The 18,725-nt window shown below is 39.5% G+C and overlaps 1 protein-coding gene across 2 annotated transcripts in view; it reads left to right on the top strand.

Moving 5' to 3' along the window:
• The window catches only part of MCC (MCC regulator of WNT signaling pathway), a 184,166-nt gene that overhangs the window by 131,913 nt on the left and 33,528 nt on the right, over nucleotides 1–18,725 (top strand). For both annotated transcript variants that reach the window (XM_071456495.1, XM_071456496.1), the window contains 5 exons: nucleotides 3,359–3,522; nucleotides 8,144–8,350; nucleotides 16,945–17,091; nucleotides 17,390–17,479; nucleotides 18,140–18,288. In XM_071456495.1, coding sequence (XP_071312596.1) covers nucleotides 3,359–3,522; nucleotides 8,144–8,350; nucleotides 16,945–17,091; nucleotides 17,390–17,479; nucleotides 18,140–18,288 — 757 coding nt within the window. The remainder of the gene's footprint in view (nucleotides 1–3,358; nucleotides 3,523–8,143; nucleotides 8,351–16,944; nucleotides 17,092–17,389; nucleotides 17,480–18,139; nucleotides 18,289–18,725) is intronic.

Here is an 18,725-nt window from a genome sequence, read left to right as displayed (position 1 = left end):
TGTATTTTCACATCTACAATTTCTACAAACATTGATACAACAGTATTAATAATAATGTGACTGTGAAGTGTCTGACCTAGGAATTCAAAATATTTAATAGAGGTTTTTAAAGTTATAAAAAAGTTAATATTTTACTTTCAAAAGCTAGTGCTTACTGTTAAGTTACTATTTGAACAGATTCTGAGGGTTTTTTCATCCTTAATTTTCTTCTTACCAAGAAAAAAACAAAAAGGAAACTTAATCACTTTTTCAGGGTTTATTTTGTCTTCATGAAGTGAAGCTGAACCAGGCTTTGTGGATATAAGCAGCAAGTTGTGTAAGTTTGTTCTAACAATGAAAAACATGGCAGTAGAATGACATACAATGTAGAGACCTAGAATATAAGGGGGATGATGTTTCTGTCTCAAAAACCAACAGACAGATAGCTCTGGAGCCAGCCAAGGACTGTTGGTAATAACAAACTCTGGGAAGGAACAGGATGTGGCTGGAGAAGAGAGCCATGTGGAGGTACAGGCACCACTCTTTAGAGACAAATGTACTTCTTCAGCTCCAGGATATGAGCACAACAAAGCACACAGCAGGCGCACAGATGTAGCTGAGAAGGGGGCATGTGCTGTAGAGGGGAATCCAGGTCACCTAAGACCCCAGAAGCCCTCCCAGCCATTTTTAGAAAGGTTTGAAAGAACAGATTGTCCATGATAACTAATTTGCATAGAAAGGGAGAACCTTATCTCCAGAGCGGGGAAAACTTACCTATAAACAGGTCCACAAAGCCGAGGGTGCTTGCTTTACATGTGCAACCCAGCACCCTGAACAGCTGAATCATGCCAGAGCCAAGATTGGTGATCTTCTTCTCTTTCTTCTTCTCCCTCCTTCTCCCTCCTTCTCCCTCCTTCTCCCTCCTTCTCCCTCCTTCTCCCTCCTTCTCCCTCCTTCTCCCTCCTTCTCCCTCCTTCTCCCTCCTTCTCCCTCCTTCTCCCTCCTTCTCCCTCCTTCTCCCTCCTTCTCCCTCCTTCTCTTCTTCCCTTTCCATCTGCTCTGTCTCTCTCTTCTGTTTCCCACTTCATCCAAAAACCACTGCCATGTGCTTGTATAATAGGTCTGGCCCTAACCTGACCCAGTTTCCATGCCAGGTGTGTATTTGTGAGTTTTTGTGGACCCTGTGACTTTCATCATTCCTTCGACCACAAGCATCTGCAAATATTGGGTGCTCCCTTTTCCCTGAAGGGTAGGCTCACAGACAACAATGGACAAAGTAAGAACAAAGTTATGTCTAGGGATTCCAGCATTTCTTCCATATTTTCCTTCTATCCATAGACTCTGTCTTTTTTGGATGTTGTTTCCATATTCCTGTGAAAATAAATTGCACACACACATATAGATACAGGAACATGTATGATTTTAAATCCTTCTAGATGTAGGTATATAAGGAGAAATAATCATGCTCTAATAACCCATGTGCATGACTTGCTTACTGCCCTGATAGAGTGACTGCCCTAATCAGTGACTTAGTAAAACCAATAGTACCTCATGACACTCTGGTGCATGTGGATCTGCTGCTCTGTTGCTACAGGCAATAAAACACCTAGAGGTAGAACTGTGAATGCTCTCCGGTATGTCTTGCAGAGCTTGTGATTGGGTTGTGCTGGTTTTCTGTCAGAAATGAGGTTCTCACACTGTAAAATACTTATTTTATGGGGGAGTGTCACCATCAGAACAAATCCCAGCAGAGAAGGTCTTGTGACAGTTGTTTAAATGTACAAGATGTTTATTACAGAGGATGTTACGGAAAACAGCAAATTCAAGCAAACAAAACACAAGGTTTTTACAAGTAAGCATCCTGCTTGCTATATCCTGCTTGTGAGTGAATGATGGTATTATGAAGGGCTTTTTTGGTATTACTATAACACATGGGTGATTGCTAATTAGGAATTAGTGAAATGACTTCCCAGAAAAAACTTGTATATGTTGCCCATTCAAATTTTTCATGCAGTGCTATAACATCATTCTAAACTCTTCTTTTCGGTCAGCAGTAGGTTTGTATTTATGAGTGTTAGGCTGTGAAGTTAGGTTAATGATAACGAGTTTGCAGTTTTTTACTTTCTGTTCCTCCTATTCCTATGTTCAGCAGCTCTCAATCTTCCCTTGCACAGGGAGGTTTCAAGGCAGTCTGCAATAATCTGGTGACTCATGTCTGTTAAAATTCGGACCCAGTTGAATGCCACACTGCTTTAGTGCCCTGCAAGATCCACAGCTGTGAGACTACCACAAAGGTCAAACTATGGTGAAGTGCTTGCAGCAGCAATACAGGAATCACAACCTCCACCAAGAATGCCTGCTGCTGTTTTTAGTGGGATGGAGGAACTGCAGGTGCGCTGCTGCCTCATAGTGCCCCCCTTTTTGTGCTGTGCTGTGGGTAGCTTCTGCAGACTCTGATCTAGCCAGCCAGAAATACTGACTGGCACATCCAGGAGACAGCACAAGGGTGAATTCTGCCACAGGTCTGCCTTAGGATCTGCCACTGCCCATCACCAGAGGTGAACCTAAGAGAAACAAAATTAATTTATGGAGTGAGCTAGCAAGGTACAAAGACCCACATGTTTTCACATAAGTGGAGGATGCTACGCCAGTGGGCACTAGAAGAGGTTTGCCTGAAGACAGGAAAGGAAGTCATTCTCTGTGATACTTTAAAATAGCTTTGTTGTATAAGGTGGTAATATGGTTGTAGTATGAAACATAAGCTGTGGTGTTATGATCTGTGAATATTCAGCTGCTTTATTTGAAGGCGTAGCTGTTAAAATAAAACATAGGCTCTAAGGTGGTTGGTAGGGATCATTTCTGTAAACACCAGGATTTTTAAGAATCAGGCAATACCTAAGTACAACCACAAGAATTCCTCTGAAAAACATCAAGTCATAACATCCCTGAAGGTACCAGCAGAAGAATCTTGTATTTACAGAGACAAATGTATGACTTCAATAAAATCAGGATAATAGACCTTGAATGGCCAAAAGAAAAACAGAAAAAAAATGTCACGGAATGTAAGCATGTAATATCTTGAAATGTTCTTCAGAAAAGAGGGAGTTTTGAAGAAAGAATGGACACGTCAGATAATCTGTGGCGTGAAGCAGTCAGGTGTTGTTTATCAGATGAGAGGTAGCTCATGATTTCAGTTGATGTGATTATAGTATTTAAGCCTATCAGTTATCGAGGAAAAAGTGGCAGAGTGCAAGGACATTCTCTGAACAGTATCAGTCCTGGCTGTTCTGCAGCAGACACTTCCTGGTTAAGAGTTTGTTTTTTCACTGAGTCACTAATTGTTGTGATGTTTGTTTTGTTTTGTCTTGCTTTCTTTTAGATAACTGTAGTGACTTGAATTCAGAACTGCAGAGAGTGCTGACAGGTCTGGAAAATGTTGTCTGTGGGAGGAAGAAAAGCAGCTGCAGTTTATCGGTGGCAGAAGTGGACAGACACATTGAACAACTCACTACTGCCAGTGAACATTGTGATTTAGCTATTAAGGTAATGGTAACATTAGGTTTTAAAATGCAGTGTGTTCATTGCCTGAGACACCTGATTGCTTCTGTAATAATCTTAATCACACGTTGCTTCCAAAGATGTTAAAAGTACTTCACAGGAGTCAACTCAAGTTCACAGTGAGCGTTTGTAAGTAGTAACACACCTGTTCTACACCTCCCAAGGTCCAGGAGGAGCTACTTTGGACCTCAAATCAGAAATGTATTTGTCCTATGCTCATTTCAACGATAAGAGAAATGAGGATACTCAACAGTTAATTTACTTTCTTAAGCAATTTTTCTTATTCAGCAAACAAGCTGTCACCTGCCCAAGGTCCTATAGGTAATCATTGACCAGTGACTGAAAACACACTGTGTATGTTTGTGGTTGGCTAAGTTGTGATTGGCTGCCTTAAAATGTAAAGCTGTGCTGATTCCAGCCAGTACTGGGCTAATTTTTGCAGCCAGGAGGGGGCATGGCCATGTTATCCTATATCCCTCATTTTCCAGGAAAGAGGGGAAGGGGTCCCTTCCTGGTCATGTATTCTTGGGGGTGAGAGCTCATGTGCAAACTGCCCATTTCTTGTACAGTCCCTTATTAGTATATTTGCTCTTACTGTTCATTTTCTTACCTCATTGCTGTTTCCAGTAAATAGTTCTTATCTCAACCCCTGATCTTTGCCTTTTGTGCCTCTGATGTCCCTTTCTATCCCTCCACTGGAGTCTGGGAAGTGAGTGAACAGGGGTGTAGTTTGAAGTTGTTTCAGTGGGAGCACTAAATTGGGGAACACCATTCCCCAGAGCACAGCAAAAGGTAATTTACCACTGAGCATTGGTTGTGCATTAGTTCAAATGGGATAAATCAGTCTCAGGAACAAATAATTCAAGTGATAGCTGTATGTTGTGAATGTAACCGAACAAGGACATGGATGTTTGCTGGCACATGTAACAAAAGGCACTGCAGTTCAGAACCTGAAAGCAAGAGAGCCACAGAGAATCTTCCTATACACAGGGGAAGACATGAACAAGCTTTTTGTGTCACGTGGAATGGTGTCAGTGACTCATTTATACAAGAAAAATTGTACTGACAGCTTCGTCTTGCAGTGAAGAAGTCTCTGACCATTCCAGATGGCTTTGACAGCCCTTTGTAGTACTGCTGGGAAAAGTTCCTTCTCTCCCTGGTGGTGCCTGAGAAATATAACAAAACATAAAGCAATTAATGTTGAGTAGTAATTTGAAGAATGTGTGTATGTTTGACTTCTGGTCTCTTGGGATCAGTATTAAAGCAGTTTATTTGAGTGTCTCAGAGGATTAGGATCAGTACTTTGAATGTTGCCAAGTACTTTTTGGAGTTGTAGGATGAACTGTTTTCAGAGGTCACTATTTACCAAAAGAGAGACTGTGGATTCTGGGAAATAGGTAGAGATCAGCCTGTGTGAGGCCCACAGAGGTATCTGAAGTGAGATGTGTTAAACAGATCAAAACCCATACATAAAAGCCCCTCTCCACCATTGCACCCCTGGCTGCAGGTCATTTCTGCTTTCCTGTTTCCTCAGAGAAAAAAATGGAGAGAATTTTAAAGTGGGTGGAATTGTGAATGGAAACCTGAAGTGTTCTGACTACCTTTTGCCTTGGCTATTGGCTTTTTTCTTCACCAACAGACTAATGCATTTAAATGTTTTAAATCCTTTAGCTTTGGTGGTTAAATTTCACTGGGTTCCTTTTATTGCAGTTGCTGCTGAATTACTTTTTGCTTCTTTTATACAAACTATGTCACCCTAGCTGTCTCAATTGTTTCTGCCCCACAGAAATTGAAAAGACCTTGAAATTAAATTTATCAGATTGTCTTACTCACTTATCAGTTACAAAAGCATACTTTAAGAAAAGGATTTAAGAAAATTTCCACAGAATAGTCTGGTTAATGCTTTGTTTATTTTTGAGATCACATCAGTAACAGATACCTAACCACTAAAATTTTGCTGATTGAAAAAGCTGTACATATTTCCAAGCATGAAACATTTAGAATGTGAGAACAGCTGTACTGGGTTGGACCAAAAGTCCATATGGACTACCTAGTGGCAGATGCTAATGGAAAGACAGCATCAAAAATTACATGCATAGTATGTTCTCCTTCCTTCAGAGATGCTTCCAGCAAGGTTTGTCTGTAGGAACTTGAACCAAAGATGATGTCTTTGTGTTTAATTGTAATGGGTGAAATCATCTTCTTTCTTTCTATCTGCTGTGGTTTTGGACCTGTCTAAATTCTTGGCCTACATAAATTCTGTTAGGAATAAATTCTGCCATTGAGTTACACCATGGGAAGAAGTACTGCTTTAGTGTCTTTTAAACCTGATACTTGCTGATTTAATCTGATATCTCATCTGTAACACAACACTTCTTGTAAAGAAAATAAGGCAGAGAGCACTGATGGCAGTGGCTGCAACAAGACTGGAATTACCATGATATGACATCCTGCTGCCCTTTGCTCAGAACATGACATTGTAATTCAATCCCATACTCCGTGAAATTATACCTGAATATGTGCAGCAGCACACCAGATAAAACTGCTCTGTAATGCTGCTTTGAAGAAAACTAATCAGCATTATTTTACATAGCTATATCTGTGTGGAGTGTTTATGTTTTATTTTCCATGGAGGACGGTTGGTAGCATATTGGACACCAGAGAGAAGCTGTGGTCTAGGAAGGGGCGGGGGGGGGGGGGGGGGGGGGGAATAGCAACACTGGAGCATGGGGAATGGGGAGGAAGGAGTCAGCAGCAGAACTACCCGTTAGAGAGGTGAGAAAACAGCAGGGGAACTGCAAGGGTGGTGTGAGGGAAGAAGGGAGAGGACAAATCAGCAACAGAGAGGCACTGTTTAAATAAAGCTGGCATCATCAAAAGAGGATGCTCCTGCCATTACAGAGCTTCTCTTTACATTGTGAGATTAACCACCCTGTGCTTATTCAGATCTTGAACTCATCCTCATGCTCTGTTGAAATAATTTACCTGGTTATAATTTGAGACCTATGGGTCCAAGTGAAGCTAATACAAGGGAGACTTGCGGCTTCTTTCACCTCACAGGGATGTTGCAAGCCTTTGCTTTTTCAGAAAAGTAATTTCAATTTCCTGCCAAATCTGTAAGCAGAATTACAGTGCAGATACTCTGATACTCTGTCAATAGAGTTTCATAATTGTGGCTCTAAAATGTATTGCACTTTTATGTAAGAGAGACATGAAATACAATTCAAAAGGATAAACCGAACAAATAATAAAAAATTTCATTGATACCTCAAAGTCAGACAATGCTGAAAACACTGGTAAGATTTATTGCAGGAAAAAAAAAGTGTCTCCAGCTAGGCTTATTATCTTCAGCTGTAGTCTAGTTGGTTATTTTGGTCCCTCCCAGTTTGAAGAAGTAAACAAAGCAGTAATTATTCAGTAATATATAGAATCATAGATTCCTAGAATATGCTGAATTGGAAGGGACAGATCAGAATATAAATGTTCTTTTGAATAAAGCAACTAAATAGATTATTGTTAACCTTGGTGCATCAGTTATCTTCTATATTAGATGTAAAAGTATAGGCTTTAGCTATAACTTGGTTTTGGATTAGCCAATTAAATGAAACTTTCTGCATTACCAGTGATGTCATATATTCTTTTATTTTCCATGTTTCTTCCCATCATTTCAATGCACACTGTTTTCAGGGAGATTAAAAGCTTATGGACAACATTTGGAGTGGTTTTGATGGTTGCAGATATCTTCCATAGTTAGACATGGAGCATAGGCACAGCATACACTGTTATGCTGTGTTTCAGCATGTTAGTGGGCAGCCCGACAGTCAGTTCAGTCATGGCAGTATTCCCTTGCTGGTGGTGGGTGCTCGTAGTTCAGTTTTCCCCACTGGAAGCTCGTGGCTCGTGAAATCTCCCTTGAACTGAGCAGTGTCTACACAGCTCTGAGGACAGAGGTGGGACAGGAAGTGCTGGATACCATTGTGTCCCAGAGAAACCCAGCTTTTTTTAGATAGTAGAAAGGCTGTAACATCCCCTGTAAGACTAGTCAAGGCCAGAGTTCTTCCTTTTATTCTGCTGTCACCTCAAGGAAGGAACATACTCAGGGACATGGGAAAGAAGAACCCTCTTTCAATCCTCTCCCACTCTTTTTATTGCCCTTTTGTGACATTAGTCTAGCAATAAATAAGGCCCTATGCCATGCACATTCACTGGCTGCTCATTTCTGCCTGTTACTCAGCAGGGAAACAATAAGTACAGTGCTCACCCATGACAAGGAGTTATTGATTTGTTCTAAAGTATTCTGAGATTAAACTACCAGGATTGCTGTCATTCACAGGTGACATGTTGTATTTGCATGTATTTATCTGCTTTGGTGTTTGTCAGTATGAAATGTTTTAATGAAATGGTCAAACTGTCAAAGAAAATAACTAATAATTTGGTTTGATATTACTTAGCAAACAAAAGAAGCAAACTAATGGTGTTGAGAGGCTGGGGGTGTATGTATGAGGTGTAGAGTTGCCTGTTAACACATATTTCTGTTCAATCTGCCCATTAATCCTGCTCAGTTGTCTTTGGCCCTTTCTGTTTGTTAATGACTGTGTTTTTGCAGACTGTGGAGGAGATTGAGGGAGTGCTGGGACGTGACCTTTATCCAAACCTTTCTGAGGAGAGGTCTCGGTGGGAGAAGGAGCTGGCTGGCCTGCGGGAAGAGAATGAGAGCCTCACAGCCATGTTGTGCAGCAAAGAGGAGGAGCTCAACAGGACCAAGGCCACCATGAACGCTGTCCGTGAGGAGAGGGACAGGCTGCGTAGAAGGGTAAGGCTGCTGTACAGATGACGCCTTCTTCTTCCTCCAACCTGTGTGGTTTTGTCACCAGAACAGGCCTATCTTTAATCTCACTTCCTGTGCTGGTTGGAGGGCTTTTTGCTTTCAAAGCTGGGCTGTACAAATGACAAAACTAGGACAGAACTGAACATAATTGAAAAAGAGTTTGTGAAAAACAGCCAGCGTGCACAACAGCCTGATTTCAGAAATTAGAAAAACTGATACTCATCTTAAAGGAAGCATACGTAACTTGGATATAGAGAAAGCAGATGTTCATCTAGTGAATTTTCCTGTGAGGCTATTTTTTCCTGTAAACAACAAATATTTCTTTGTTTTTGATGGAAATTCAATTTGTGATTAGGAGAAAGAAAAAGAGCAGGACTCCTGTCAGTGGGCAGTAATTCTCATACTGAACAATGAGTAGTTCCAGCCAAGTCCTGCTTCCCTGTCTACATTTTATGATACTTTAAGGTCAGATGAAGGCTTTGTGCTTTGTGTGGAGTCCAAAGTGAGAAAAAAAAAGGGGGGGAAGATTCTTCGCAAAAAATATGAAAGATCCAAGAGAATGTGACCTCAATCTTAGTTACTTTTAAAATTTGTTAACTTTGTACCTGGTAATTTTGCGGAGTTTTGTTTAGGTAGAAGTTCTTTTATTTTTAAAACAGGCAGTTTCAAGTTTGTGTTCAGTCTAAATGACAATTCAGACCACCGTATCATGGTAAACTATTGCGAGTATTACTCTTTACCCGTTGGCACCAGATTAGCTTTTTTTGCTGTTCTAAACTAATATTGCTCTGCAGTGACTGTGCCATTATAGCATGAGCCTACATCATGTGCGATCTTCAGGTATGAAGACTCAAATTACCTTTTCAAAACTCCCTGTCCTCTCCTAACACTAAAAAGGCATGTGTGATGAGGCAAGAATAGTAATCTCGTATCATATAAAGCAAGATCACTTCAACTTTTCCTTTGTGAATTTTTGTCTTACTATATACCATGGGTTGTTTTCAGTCCTGAAATTTTTGAACTGATAATGACAATTTTTTTTAGTGGAGGCAGTACTACCCTTTGAGCTACAGAAGTTGCATTTATGGACTGGCTGGGTTCTTGCCAAACTGAGGGGGTGGACATCAACACAATCAGGCTGAGAGTTGAAGTGTGTGCTTGAGAAATTTGCTTACACAAATGCAATTATTGACACTCCAGGTGACCCAGATCAATACTGAGATATCAAACAAGAGAAAGATAAGTGGCTTGAGTATACAAAAAGATTTCTGTTTTGAGAAGTACGGCATGCAAGTTAAAGGGCTTAAAAGAATGGTAACAAGAATTAATGCTGACATCCAGGAGCTCCTCAGTTGAGAAACAGAAAAGGGGAAGGAATTGGTGTAGTACCCTCAGGTATCAGCATGGCTGAGCCATAGTAGCAAATTGAGTCCTCTGAGGTACCAGAGAAGTTATTTTCAGTAGGGCTTGGAAAAACTGTATAAAAAATGGTGAGATCTGATTTGGAATGTTATATGTCATTTTTATCTCTTAAAAGTGCAGTTTAAATTGGCAAAAAATGATGTAGACAATGGTCAAAGAAATGGTCGTTGTCTGTAGAGTAGGGACTTGTCCTGTTCAGCATGGCAAAACAAATTCCTAATTTGTTTTCTCTTTACAAATGCTAGAGAAAGAAAAAAAAATGGGAGCAACGGCTCTCTAAACTCAGGGACAAAACTGGAGCAAGAACAGAATAACACAAAACACTTATAGCTGTATGAGGCCATAAGTTGGACTGTGTGGTGTCCAAGACACAGGATGATTGTGGTTCTGAAGAAACAGTAAGGAGTACTACTTTCTAAATGGAACTTTAAAATATTAAAGTTATCTTTGTATAATGAAATGCATGACTATGCAAGGATAACTGTTAAAACCAGGATCATTTCATTAGGATTGTATCCAAAGGAAAGCAGAAAAAGCCAAGTTAACACAGCTGCATTAATTCTAGAGCCAGCCTTAGCATCTTTTCACAATTCTGCTATGTTTTGTCTGGCTGCCAGCAGTTCCAGTTCTCTATTATGGAGGTATCTGATGGAAGCAGAATTAAGGTCATCAGCTTGTTTCAGTTGTTTGTAACTTCAGAGGACTTTACTGAAATATGGTAATTAATATCATCCTTTTCATGCAGAACAACTGATTTATTACCCCCACCAGAGAAGTTAGTTTGTGACATATGACCCTGTCTGCACACTATGTAATTGTTGCACTGGAGACCATATTTGCATTTTTAATGTAGCTTCATGTCCATAGTGGCAACAAAATAAATATTTTCTTTGACCTATGAAATATTTTCTATGTGCCACCTGAACTCAAAAGTCACTTCAAATTATTTCCCTGGAGAGTGGGAAAGGAGATCTAAACTAAAATTTAGTTATTGTCCTTCTCAAATTAAATTGGGTGAAGTGAACAAGCTTGAAGTTGACCAGATCAATAGGTCTGTTCCTTCAGACCAATGTGTGCAATCAAGCAGAGTGCTTTCAATACATTTTTCTCAGGCTTGTTGGAGATTTAATTTAATTTACTGAGCTCAGTTAACAGATTGAGCTGCTCTCTGGAACAGTAGCTAAGAAACAACATACATTCAGAGTTTGTTTCTCACAGGTCATTAGCGAGTGAGGTAAATGCTTACTTCTGTAGGTTGTCTCAGTGTAACAGCTAATTTCATAATGCAGAGGTTTATTTTACCTCTGCATTATTTTGCTGCATTAAAAATAAAATCCATTTAGATCCAGGCTGGTCAGTGCCCTAGAAACTGCTTACACATTGCTGACCATAATCCTGAATTATCCAGTAATACAGATAAGATGGTGGGGAACTTCTGTACCAGTCAGTGGGATGGTTATTATTACATGAGAATAAGGCTGTAATCAGGTCAGCACTATTTACAACTGCTACACAGAGTAACAGGCTTAAGTAGTAGAAGAAAAAGTAATATTTCTGTTCTTACACAAAAGTCCTTGTATTCAGCAGGGGATTCAGATGAGCAGCAGTGAAACAGCATATAAACTCCATCCTGACGGTAAAGTAAAAATTGTGGGTTTTAATTACTGACCATAGAAGTTGTCAGATGAGTGGTACCTCAGCACAGTCTTAAGGAGTTGTTTGGCATAAAAGGCAGTGGGTGTGGGCAGCATTCAGGCTTCCCTGAGGGTGTTCTGAAGAACTAAGTCTGAAATGAAAAGGCAGTTCCAGCTCTGGAAGTCTGTTAAATCTGTTCTGCATGAGCCATATGTCAGCTTGTTCAGTTAATCCCATGCTTCTGGTTGTGAAGGTTTTTCTGTACCTTCTCCAAACTCAGCTGAAATCACCAAACTGACCATAACAAAACGACTTCATTAGCTGTCTTCAGCTAAGACCCTAATGAAAACATAGTCTGTGGAATAGTAGAAAATTAGCATTTTATGTGTGATGCTATCAGCTGCCCACATTCCCCACTCCAGAGAACTTTGATTTGAGCAGAGGGCTCTCCTAAAATATGTGGTTCTTGTGAACAGTTGAAACCTACCCATGCCACAGCAGGACTCTGATCCTTGGCATTGCAGGTGTTCTTGGGCCCACACTGTTCTCAGATGACACAAAGCTGGCAGGATCTGCTGGACTCTGTTTTGTAGTCATTCCTGTTGGGATCAGAAGGTATTGTTCCAGATTGCATTACTGATTGCATTACTGATGCATCACTGATACATTATGGGCCCTTAGAGATTATTATCTGCTTGCACAGCTTATAGTGACCCTGGAGCTATTCTGTCTGCTTTGTCTCTTGGTGAGCACCAGAAACCTGAGGTAGCAGCCCAAAGCTATTTCCATTCTCTGTATCCTTCACTAGCATGGTATTTGCTTATGCAGCAGTATCTCCTCTTGGGTGTCAACAAAGTAGAGTTTTAGTTCTGATTCCAAACTTACATGCAAATACTCAGTGTTTAATTCACCTTATAGATACAAGGAAAGATTTCTTTACCATACTCAGTTGATCCCAAAAGACAGTACATAGGAGCTCAGCAAACTTTGTTTACTCTGGTGCTCATGATATCGGAAAGGCAGAAAATTATCTGGCTGAAAATGATCAACACTAGGACTAAATGAAAGGCAAGGCATTTTTTTGGCTGGAAAAAAACCTTCAGAGCAGCTCAGATTGTTACACTGGTGTTTGATTTGGCATCTTCTCCTCCACAGATCTGCAGTATGCATGAATAAATTAGAAAGTATGAGAAGTTCACTCCTTGTAGTTTGTTGTACTTCGTCTTCCTCCTCTGTGTAACAGGGGAAAGGAAATGAAGCAGCATTAAAATGCTGAGGGGGAAAAGAGCTGTTACTTGAAGGGTTCAAAGGTACTGTATGATGAAACAGGTCACAAGTAGGGTAGAAGGAAAAGAATCACAGGCATATCTCTCATTTGAAACAGGTTTAGAAACAAAGGCAGCAGGTGTCCTTTGAATGTGGAAATCAGTGACAGAAACAGGCAGTTCGGAGCTGTGGTGTTTTATTTAGGATATGTTAATGAATCATGTAGTTGTCACTATGCATGTGCAAAATAAAAAGACTAAAAACATGCTTCTCAGAGTCATGGTTACAAATAATGAGAATATTCCAATGAAATATTTTTCTGTAGCCCATGATGCATTTTTGAGCAGACATGTCTGTGATGCCTGTTAATAGCTTATCAAGTCTTTCATAAATTGAACATTGCTATAGTGTGTCTGCCCCTTTTCTCTTCTACTCGCTTTCTTTTTATTTAGTTCTTAAGGTGGTCAGAAATTACCTTTAATTTTTCAGTATTTCCTATTCCAATTCTCAGCATTCAAAGGAAAAAAATTAGAAATGCAGCTCAACAGTTGGTTCAATTGCATAACATCAAATATTAATAGGTGACACTACGAGTTACTTTTGTTCATATTAATAACTTGAGAACATCTGTTTGCACCTGACCTTTCTTTTGAATCTAGGCTGTCCATTGCTCTGAAGCCTAATGGTTCTGATGCTTTGTGTCTCACTTAATGCACCTGCTCTTTGCAGGGTTCCAGCACTTCTTTACTTTTGTAATTTCTTGGACTTCCTTCAATCATTTGGAAGATCTTTCCCTATATTTTTTTCTGGATTTCACAGACATTTCCCTGGATTTCTCCTTTTGCCCTTCATTCTCAACTCATTTTTTTTTTTTCTTTTTGACCACATAGTAAGATCTGCTTGCCAGACAATTTCCACTTCATTTTAGTGCTTCAGGAGTTTATGGCAATTTTTATACCCTTCTGCATATTTCTGTTTTTAAAGTAGTGTGATGTGAGGACTTAAGAAATTTTTCTTTAAATCCTTCCTGGTTATTCCTCTTCCCAAACTCAGAAATCCACACTATTTCTGTCTTAAAATGTAACTTTTTTGGGTTTGTTTCTATACTTGTCTTTACCCATTGCATTTTGCCAATTTTGTCATCAATTTCCTGTAAGATATTCCCTTCCTTCCTCTCTCTCCCATTTCCAAGTGTTTATTGTGTCTCATGTGCAGTACTGCAGTTTACCTTCATTCTATGTGTTAATCTTCAAAATAATTTATATTACATTGGTAATGATGCTAAAGACTTGACACAGGGAGTCAGACAATTTTTAATCCTGCTTTTAAAACCAGTCTTTTCATAACCTGTGCATTCACCAAACTCTGGTTTGGGTTTGGGGTATTTTTTCCCTTCTTTGGTAATTCTTTATTTTTTCTGTAGAATAGCTACCAGTGTGGAAAAGTGCTTTCTGAAGAGATGTTGCATACTCCTCTATTTAAAATGCAGGTTTTGGTGACCAGAAATAGTTACCTAATGTGTCTCTGTGCAGTGTGGTAGATGGGCAGCCCAGCTGTGAGATGCTTGGTGAATGTGTGAATTGTGAGATGTGTGATTTTACCAGTAAGACAAACTCACCCTATTATCCTGCTCAGAATTAGCATCTGGTACTTGGTGTTGCTAAAATTAGTGCAGTTATTTATAGCAGTCAGTTCAGCATGTAATTTCATAAATGAAGGCCTGACTTAGTAAATACACCAAGAATGACAGATAAGCATGCAGCTTCTTTTCGTGGTTGCTTCTATGTCACAATATTAAGGCAGTGAGTTGCACAGATTAATAACTGTGCTGTGCTCTGAGTTTTCTTCTAGAAGTGCTTTCCTGAGCAAAGCTTTACCTTACTACACTATTAGCTGTGATAATTTCTCCTTCTGTTGCCAGTGTTGTTTTACAGATTTGTATGAATAATTAGCTTTGTAATCCTGGCCAATAGTTACTTCACAGTAAGAAAACACAGAATAAAGGAAACCTATCTGCATTAAAGGTTTGTGTGATACAGGACTGGCTTCTGAGAATAGGTGAATATTTTAGCAATTTTTAAGCTGGACATGGAGGCTGTGGTTTTATTTTATAAAGAATATATCCAAACAGTCTTCCTATTTGTTTGCTTTTAAACAGTGCTGTAACTTCAGCTCTTGGAGAATTTAATTTGGAACAGCCTGGGTTGAAAGAAATAGTAATAAATGTCAATTACTTAATGAAGTTTTTGGGTTGCTGGTTTTTTTTTTTTTCTCAGTGTCAATGCCAAAGTACAAATCCTGTCTGCACTGTTTGCTCCACATCTGCAACCAAAAATATGCATGCATGGTTTATTTCAGGTTTATGCATATCAGCAGGCTGAAATTATTGGTTTGCACCAAGAGAGCATTTTTTTCCTTAAGGTTTGCATTATACCCATGTTTGCAGCTATACCCGTGTTGAAGCTAAATATGTTTGTATGAACAAAGAAGGCCTCAGCTGCAAATATGTAGAAGACACGTGCTATGGATGTCCCTTTCATACACTCTGCTCAGTTAACTTCATGAGATAATTGCATTTATGATACATAATTCTGGGTCAAGCACCCATATAATTTTTCAGTAAGTTACTTTTAACATTGGGGGATTTGATTTGAGGTTTTGTGTACTTTAGTTGTTCAGAATTGTTTTGTTCAAGGTGTAGAGCTTGTCCACAACTGAACAGGGAACTCAAAAGTGCAGTGTGACTTCATGTGTTTTTATTATTGCCACCTATGGCGTTTTAAAAATACCATGTTATGTAAAGCAGACAGACTGTTTTTTGGTTTTTTGTAATTTGTAATTACCTAAAAATTCTTTTGACACTAAGTGTGCAGGCACTCTTCCTTCAGTTTGCATACAACAGAGCGGGGAGAGGCAGGGATACTCTTCAGGAAATAGGAGCAGGCTATTGAAGATTGTAGGAGGCATAAAATACTGCCTTGGTGACTGGAGAGAATTCCAACTTGAACTCTTTCCTCTCTGCAGTAGGTTGAAGCATCTGTTGTACAGAGAACATGACTGCTGCTGCTGCTTCAAGCAGAGATTGATTAACACTGTCCAGATGCACCTACACCTAAGAAAGTCTAAGCTTTGATGCAACTTTAATTCTGGGGGCTTTTGACTAAGAGATTTCAGCTTTCTTAATCTTTGTATAAATGTATTTAGTATAAAATCCTACCTTTCTTTAGACAGTATGAATCACAGTTGCATTTCATGCTTCATACAAGGGGAGATATCAAATGGGCTGAACTTTACTTGACTGGACTTCTGATAAAATTTCACAAGTTCAGTTTTGTAGAGGGACTGTTCCAACAAAATCACATAGAAACCTGTGTATTGAAGGACAACTGTGTTCAGGGGAATTTCCTCTTTAGATGGTTTCCTTCACGTTCTCCCACCTCACACTCCATTTGAGATCTGTGGGAAAAATGAGCTCTGTCACTTCACCTTGTGTCATAACTGTTGTGTTAAGCAGACCATTTATTCCTTGTCTGTTAAGAATTATTCCAAGGTAAACACTCTAATCTTTAGCACAGCTACAGTTTGGCTCCTGCAGACCTTTCTTTTTTTTTTTAACCTTTAAACTGAAAATCTTTTGACATCAGTTCTGCAAGAGGTGTGTTATGAGGACCATGCAGTATTTGCAGGGTATGCTTACAGAGAGCTTTTGCAGACTGTTGGTTGAGTACTTTACTGTTTTTTTTTTTTTTTGTCTATACATTACTCACTAAATGGTAGTTTTAGTTGACTGTAGTTTCAAAGCTTGATTAATGTTTGAATTTCTTTAACCTTTAAATATGACCAAGTCATCATGTGATTTATTTATGTCAAGAGTTTTTTTCAGCACTGGAGTTTTCCATTAACAGGAGGATTATAATTTGATTTGTATAGCTGTCATCATCTTAGGCTGGAGCTTTAGCTTTACCCCAAAGAGAATAATTTCTATACCTATAGTACAGCTGAAACTTTGAGTACTTATTCTACAGTATTCTGCATATTTCCACATTGCACATATTTTAAAAAACTGATAGCAGTGGGATTTAAAAATAACCTCCACTCATCTGCTCCCCACGTGAAAACTTCGCAGCCACCACAGTACAAAAATGTAACTTCTGTACTGAAGCCAGAAGCAATTAGACTTGGCTAGACAATGAGAAAATCTCCAGACTGTTTAGACCATAAAAGAGGAAAAATCAGAGTGTTATGTTTTGTTGCAGGTTCGGGAGCTGCAGACTCGTTTGCAGAGTGTGCAGGCCACGGGCCCGTCCAGCCCAAGCCGCCTTACTCCTGCCAACCGCCCCATCAACCCCAGCACAGGAGAGCTGAGCACCAGCAGCAGCAGCAACGACATTCCCATCGCCAAGGTGGGGTTTGTGTGTTTGTAACCCTTCTCCTGACCTCGAAAAAGCAGGCTTCATTTTGTGCTCTGCAAGCATGGGATTAACTGGGAGATGTTTAGGGGAGTCCTGAGCAGGTCTGTGAACTTGAGCCGTGGAAAGGAATGAAACATTATTGATTGTAGTTCTCCCAGTTACAACTTGGGGCTCAGTTCTCTAGTAGTTTGCTTCAGCTTTGCAAGTATAACTACAGAATAGATGGGGTTTGTGTGATCTTAATGGGGCGTGGGCTGCTGTGTAACCTGTGCAGCATTCTGACTTGCAGATTGCTGAAAGAGTGAAGTTGTCAAAGACAAGATCAGAGTCTTCATCATCTGATAGACCTGTCTTAGGATCAGAAATCAGCAGCATAGGGGTAAGGACTAAGAACTGTGTTCTTGCATGATCCATGTTCCAATAAAAGCATTGTTTTCTGAATAAAATTATTAATGTGGACTATCTGAAAACACTTTAAAAGCTAGTTTGAGCAAAATACATCAACAAAGAATATTTCACCCAGTATTAAGATCTCATTTTCTGAAAACAAGTGGCTAGAAGTCATTCTCATGAGTGAATTCAAGAGGAAAATTTTGAAGTCAGTTCCACCAAAATATTCTTCAGGAAGACTCTTCAGTTTCATTTCACAACCTTCAACAGTGTACTGGAATCTGCTTTTGAAATGCCAGTGTAAATCAATAACGCTGTTGTTACTGTGTGTTAATATTTCTTTTACTGAAGAACTTGGCTCTAACCCTTTGCTAAGCACCCAAGAACATAAATAACTTGCATAGTAGGCTTTTTAAATGTATAATGAAATAGTGGACTTCACCCTTGGTTCATAGAATTTTAGAACAAAATGGCTTCTAAAAGTGGAATCTTGTAAATGTTCTATTCAATGTAAAATTCATAACAAAACCTGAATAATGAATGTATTGAAGTGAGTGCATGCAAGCAAATGCAGTTCTCAATGCTGAAGGTGTCTGGGAGAAATCCAGTGGGTATCTCTTCACAATGATCTATTAACTGCCCTGTACAGGTCTCTAGTTCTGTGGCTGAACATTTGGCACATTCCCTCCAAGACTGCTCAAACATCCAGGAAATCTTCCAGACTCTCTATTCACATGGATCTGCTATCTCTGAAAGCAAAATCCGAGAGTTTGAAGTGGAAACGGAGAGATTAAATAGGTGAGCTAGAAATTTAGATGTGCTCACACATGTTGTCTTCTGTTAGCTTCATTAGAGTTGACTCTTTTTTTTTACCCTTTCTGATAATTTCTTAGTTCAGCTGTGACAGCTGCAGATAAACATGGAATGTGCTTGCTGAAGAAGAGATTGAATCATGTGCTAAGGATTCTTTCCATGACTATGGGTTTGTGCATTATTAGATCAGCACAGTACCTTCCCTGTCTGCACTCTGGAGTGTCCCTCTGTGTGGCTGACCAAGTAGTCATGGCATCTTTTTTTCACACATTATTCCTTGAAATAAGGACTCCCATAACTTAGTCTGCATCATTCTGAAATTAGCTTGCTTTGTTTTGTCCTGAAGAAGCAGAATAATAGCAATTAAATGTCTCAATAAATGTACTGATGCGTGGTGGTGGGGCATATAGGTTTCTGTCTGC

This window comes from Agelaius tricolor, unplaced genomic scaffold (assembly GCF_023055355.1).
Source record: "Agelaius tricolor isolate 1412-34295 unplaced genomic scaffold, bAgeTri1.0.p SCAF_59, whole genome shotgun sequence".
Classification (NCBI taxonomy): domain Eukaryota; kingdom Metazoa; phylum Chordata; class Aves; order Passeriformes; family Icteridae; genus Agelaius; species Agelaius tricolor.
Note: the sequence above shows the minus strand (reverse complement) of the source record. Positions and strands in the feature narration are given on the sequence as shown.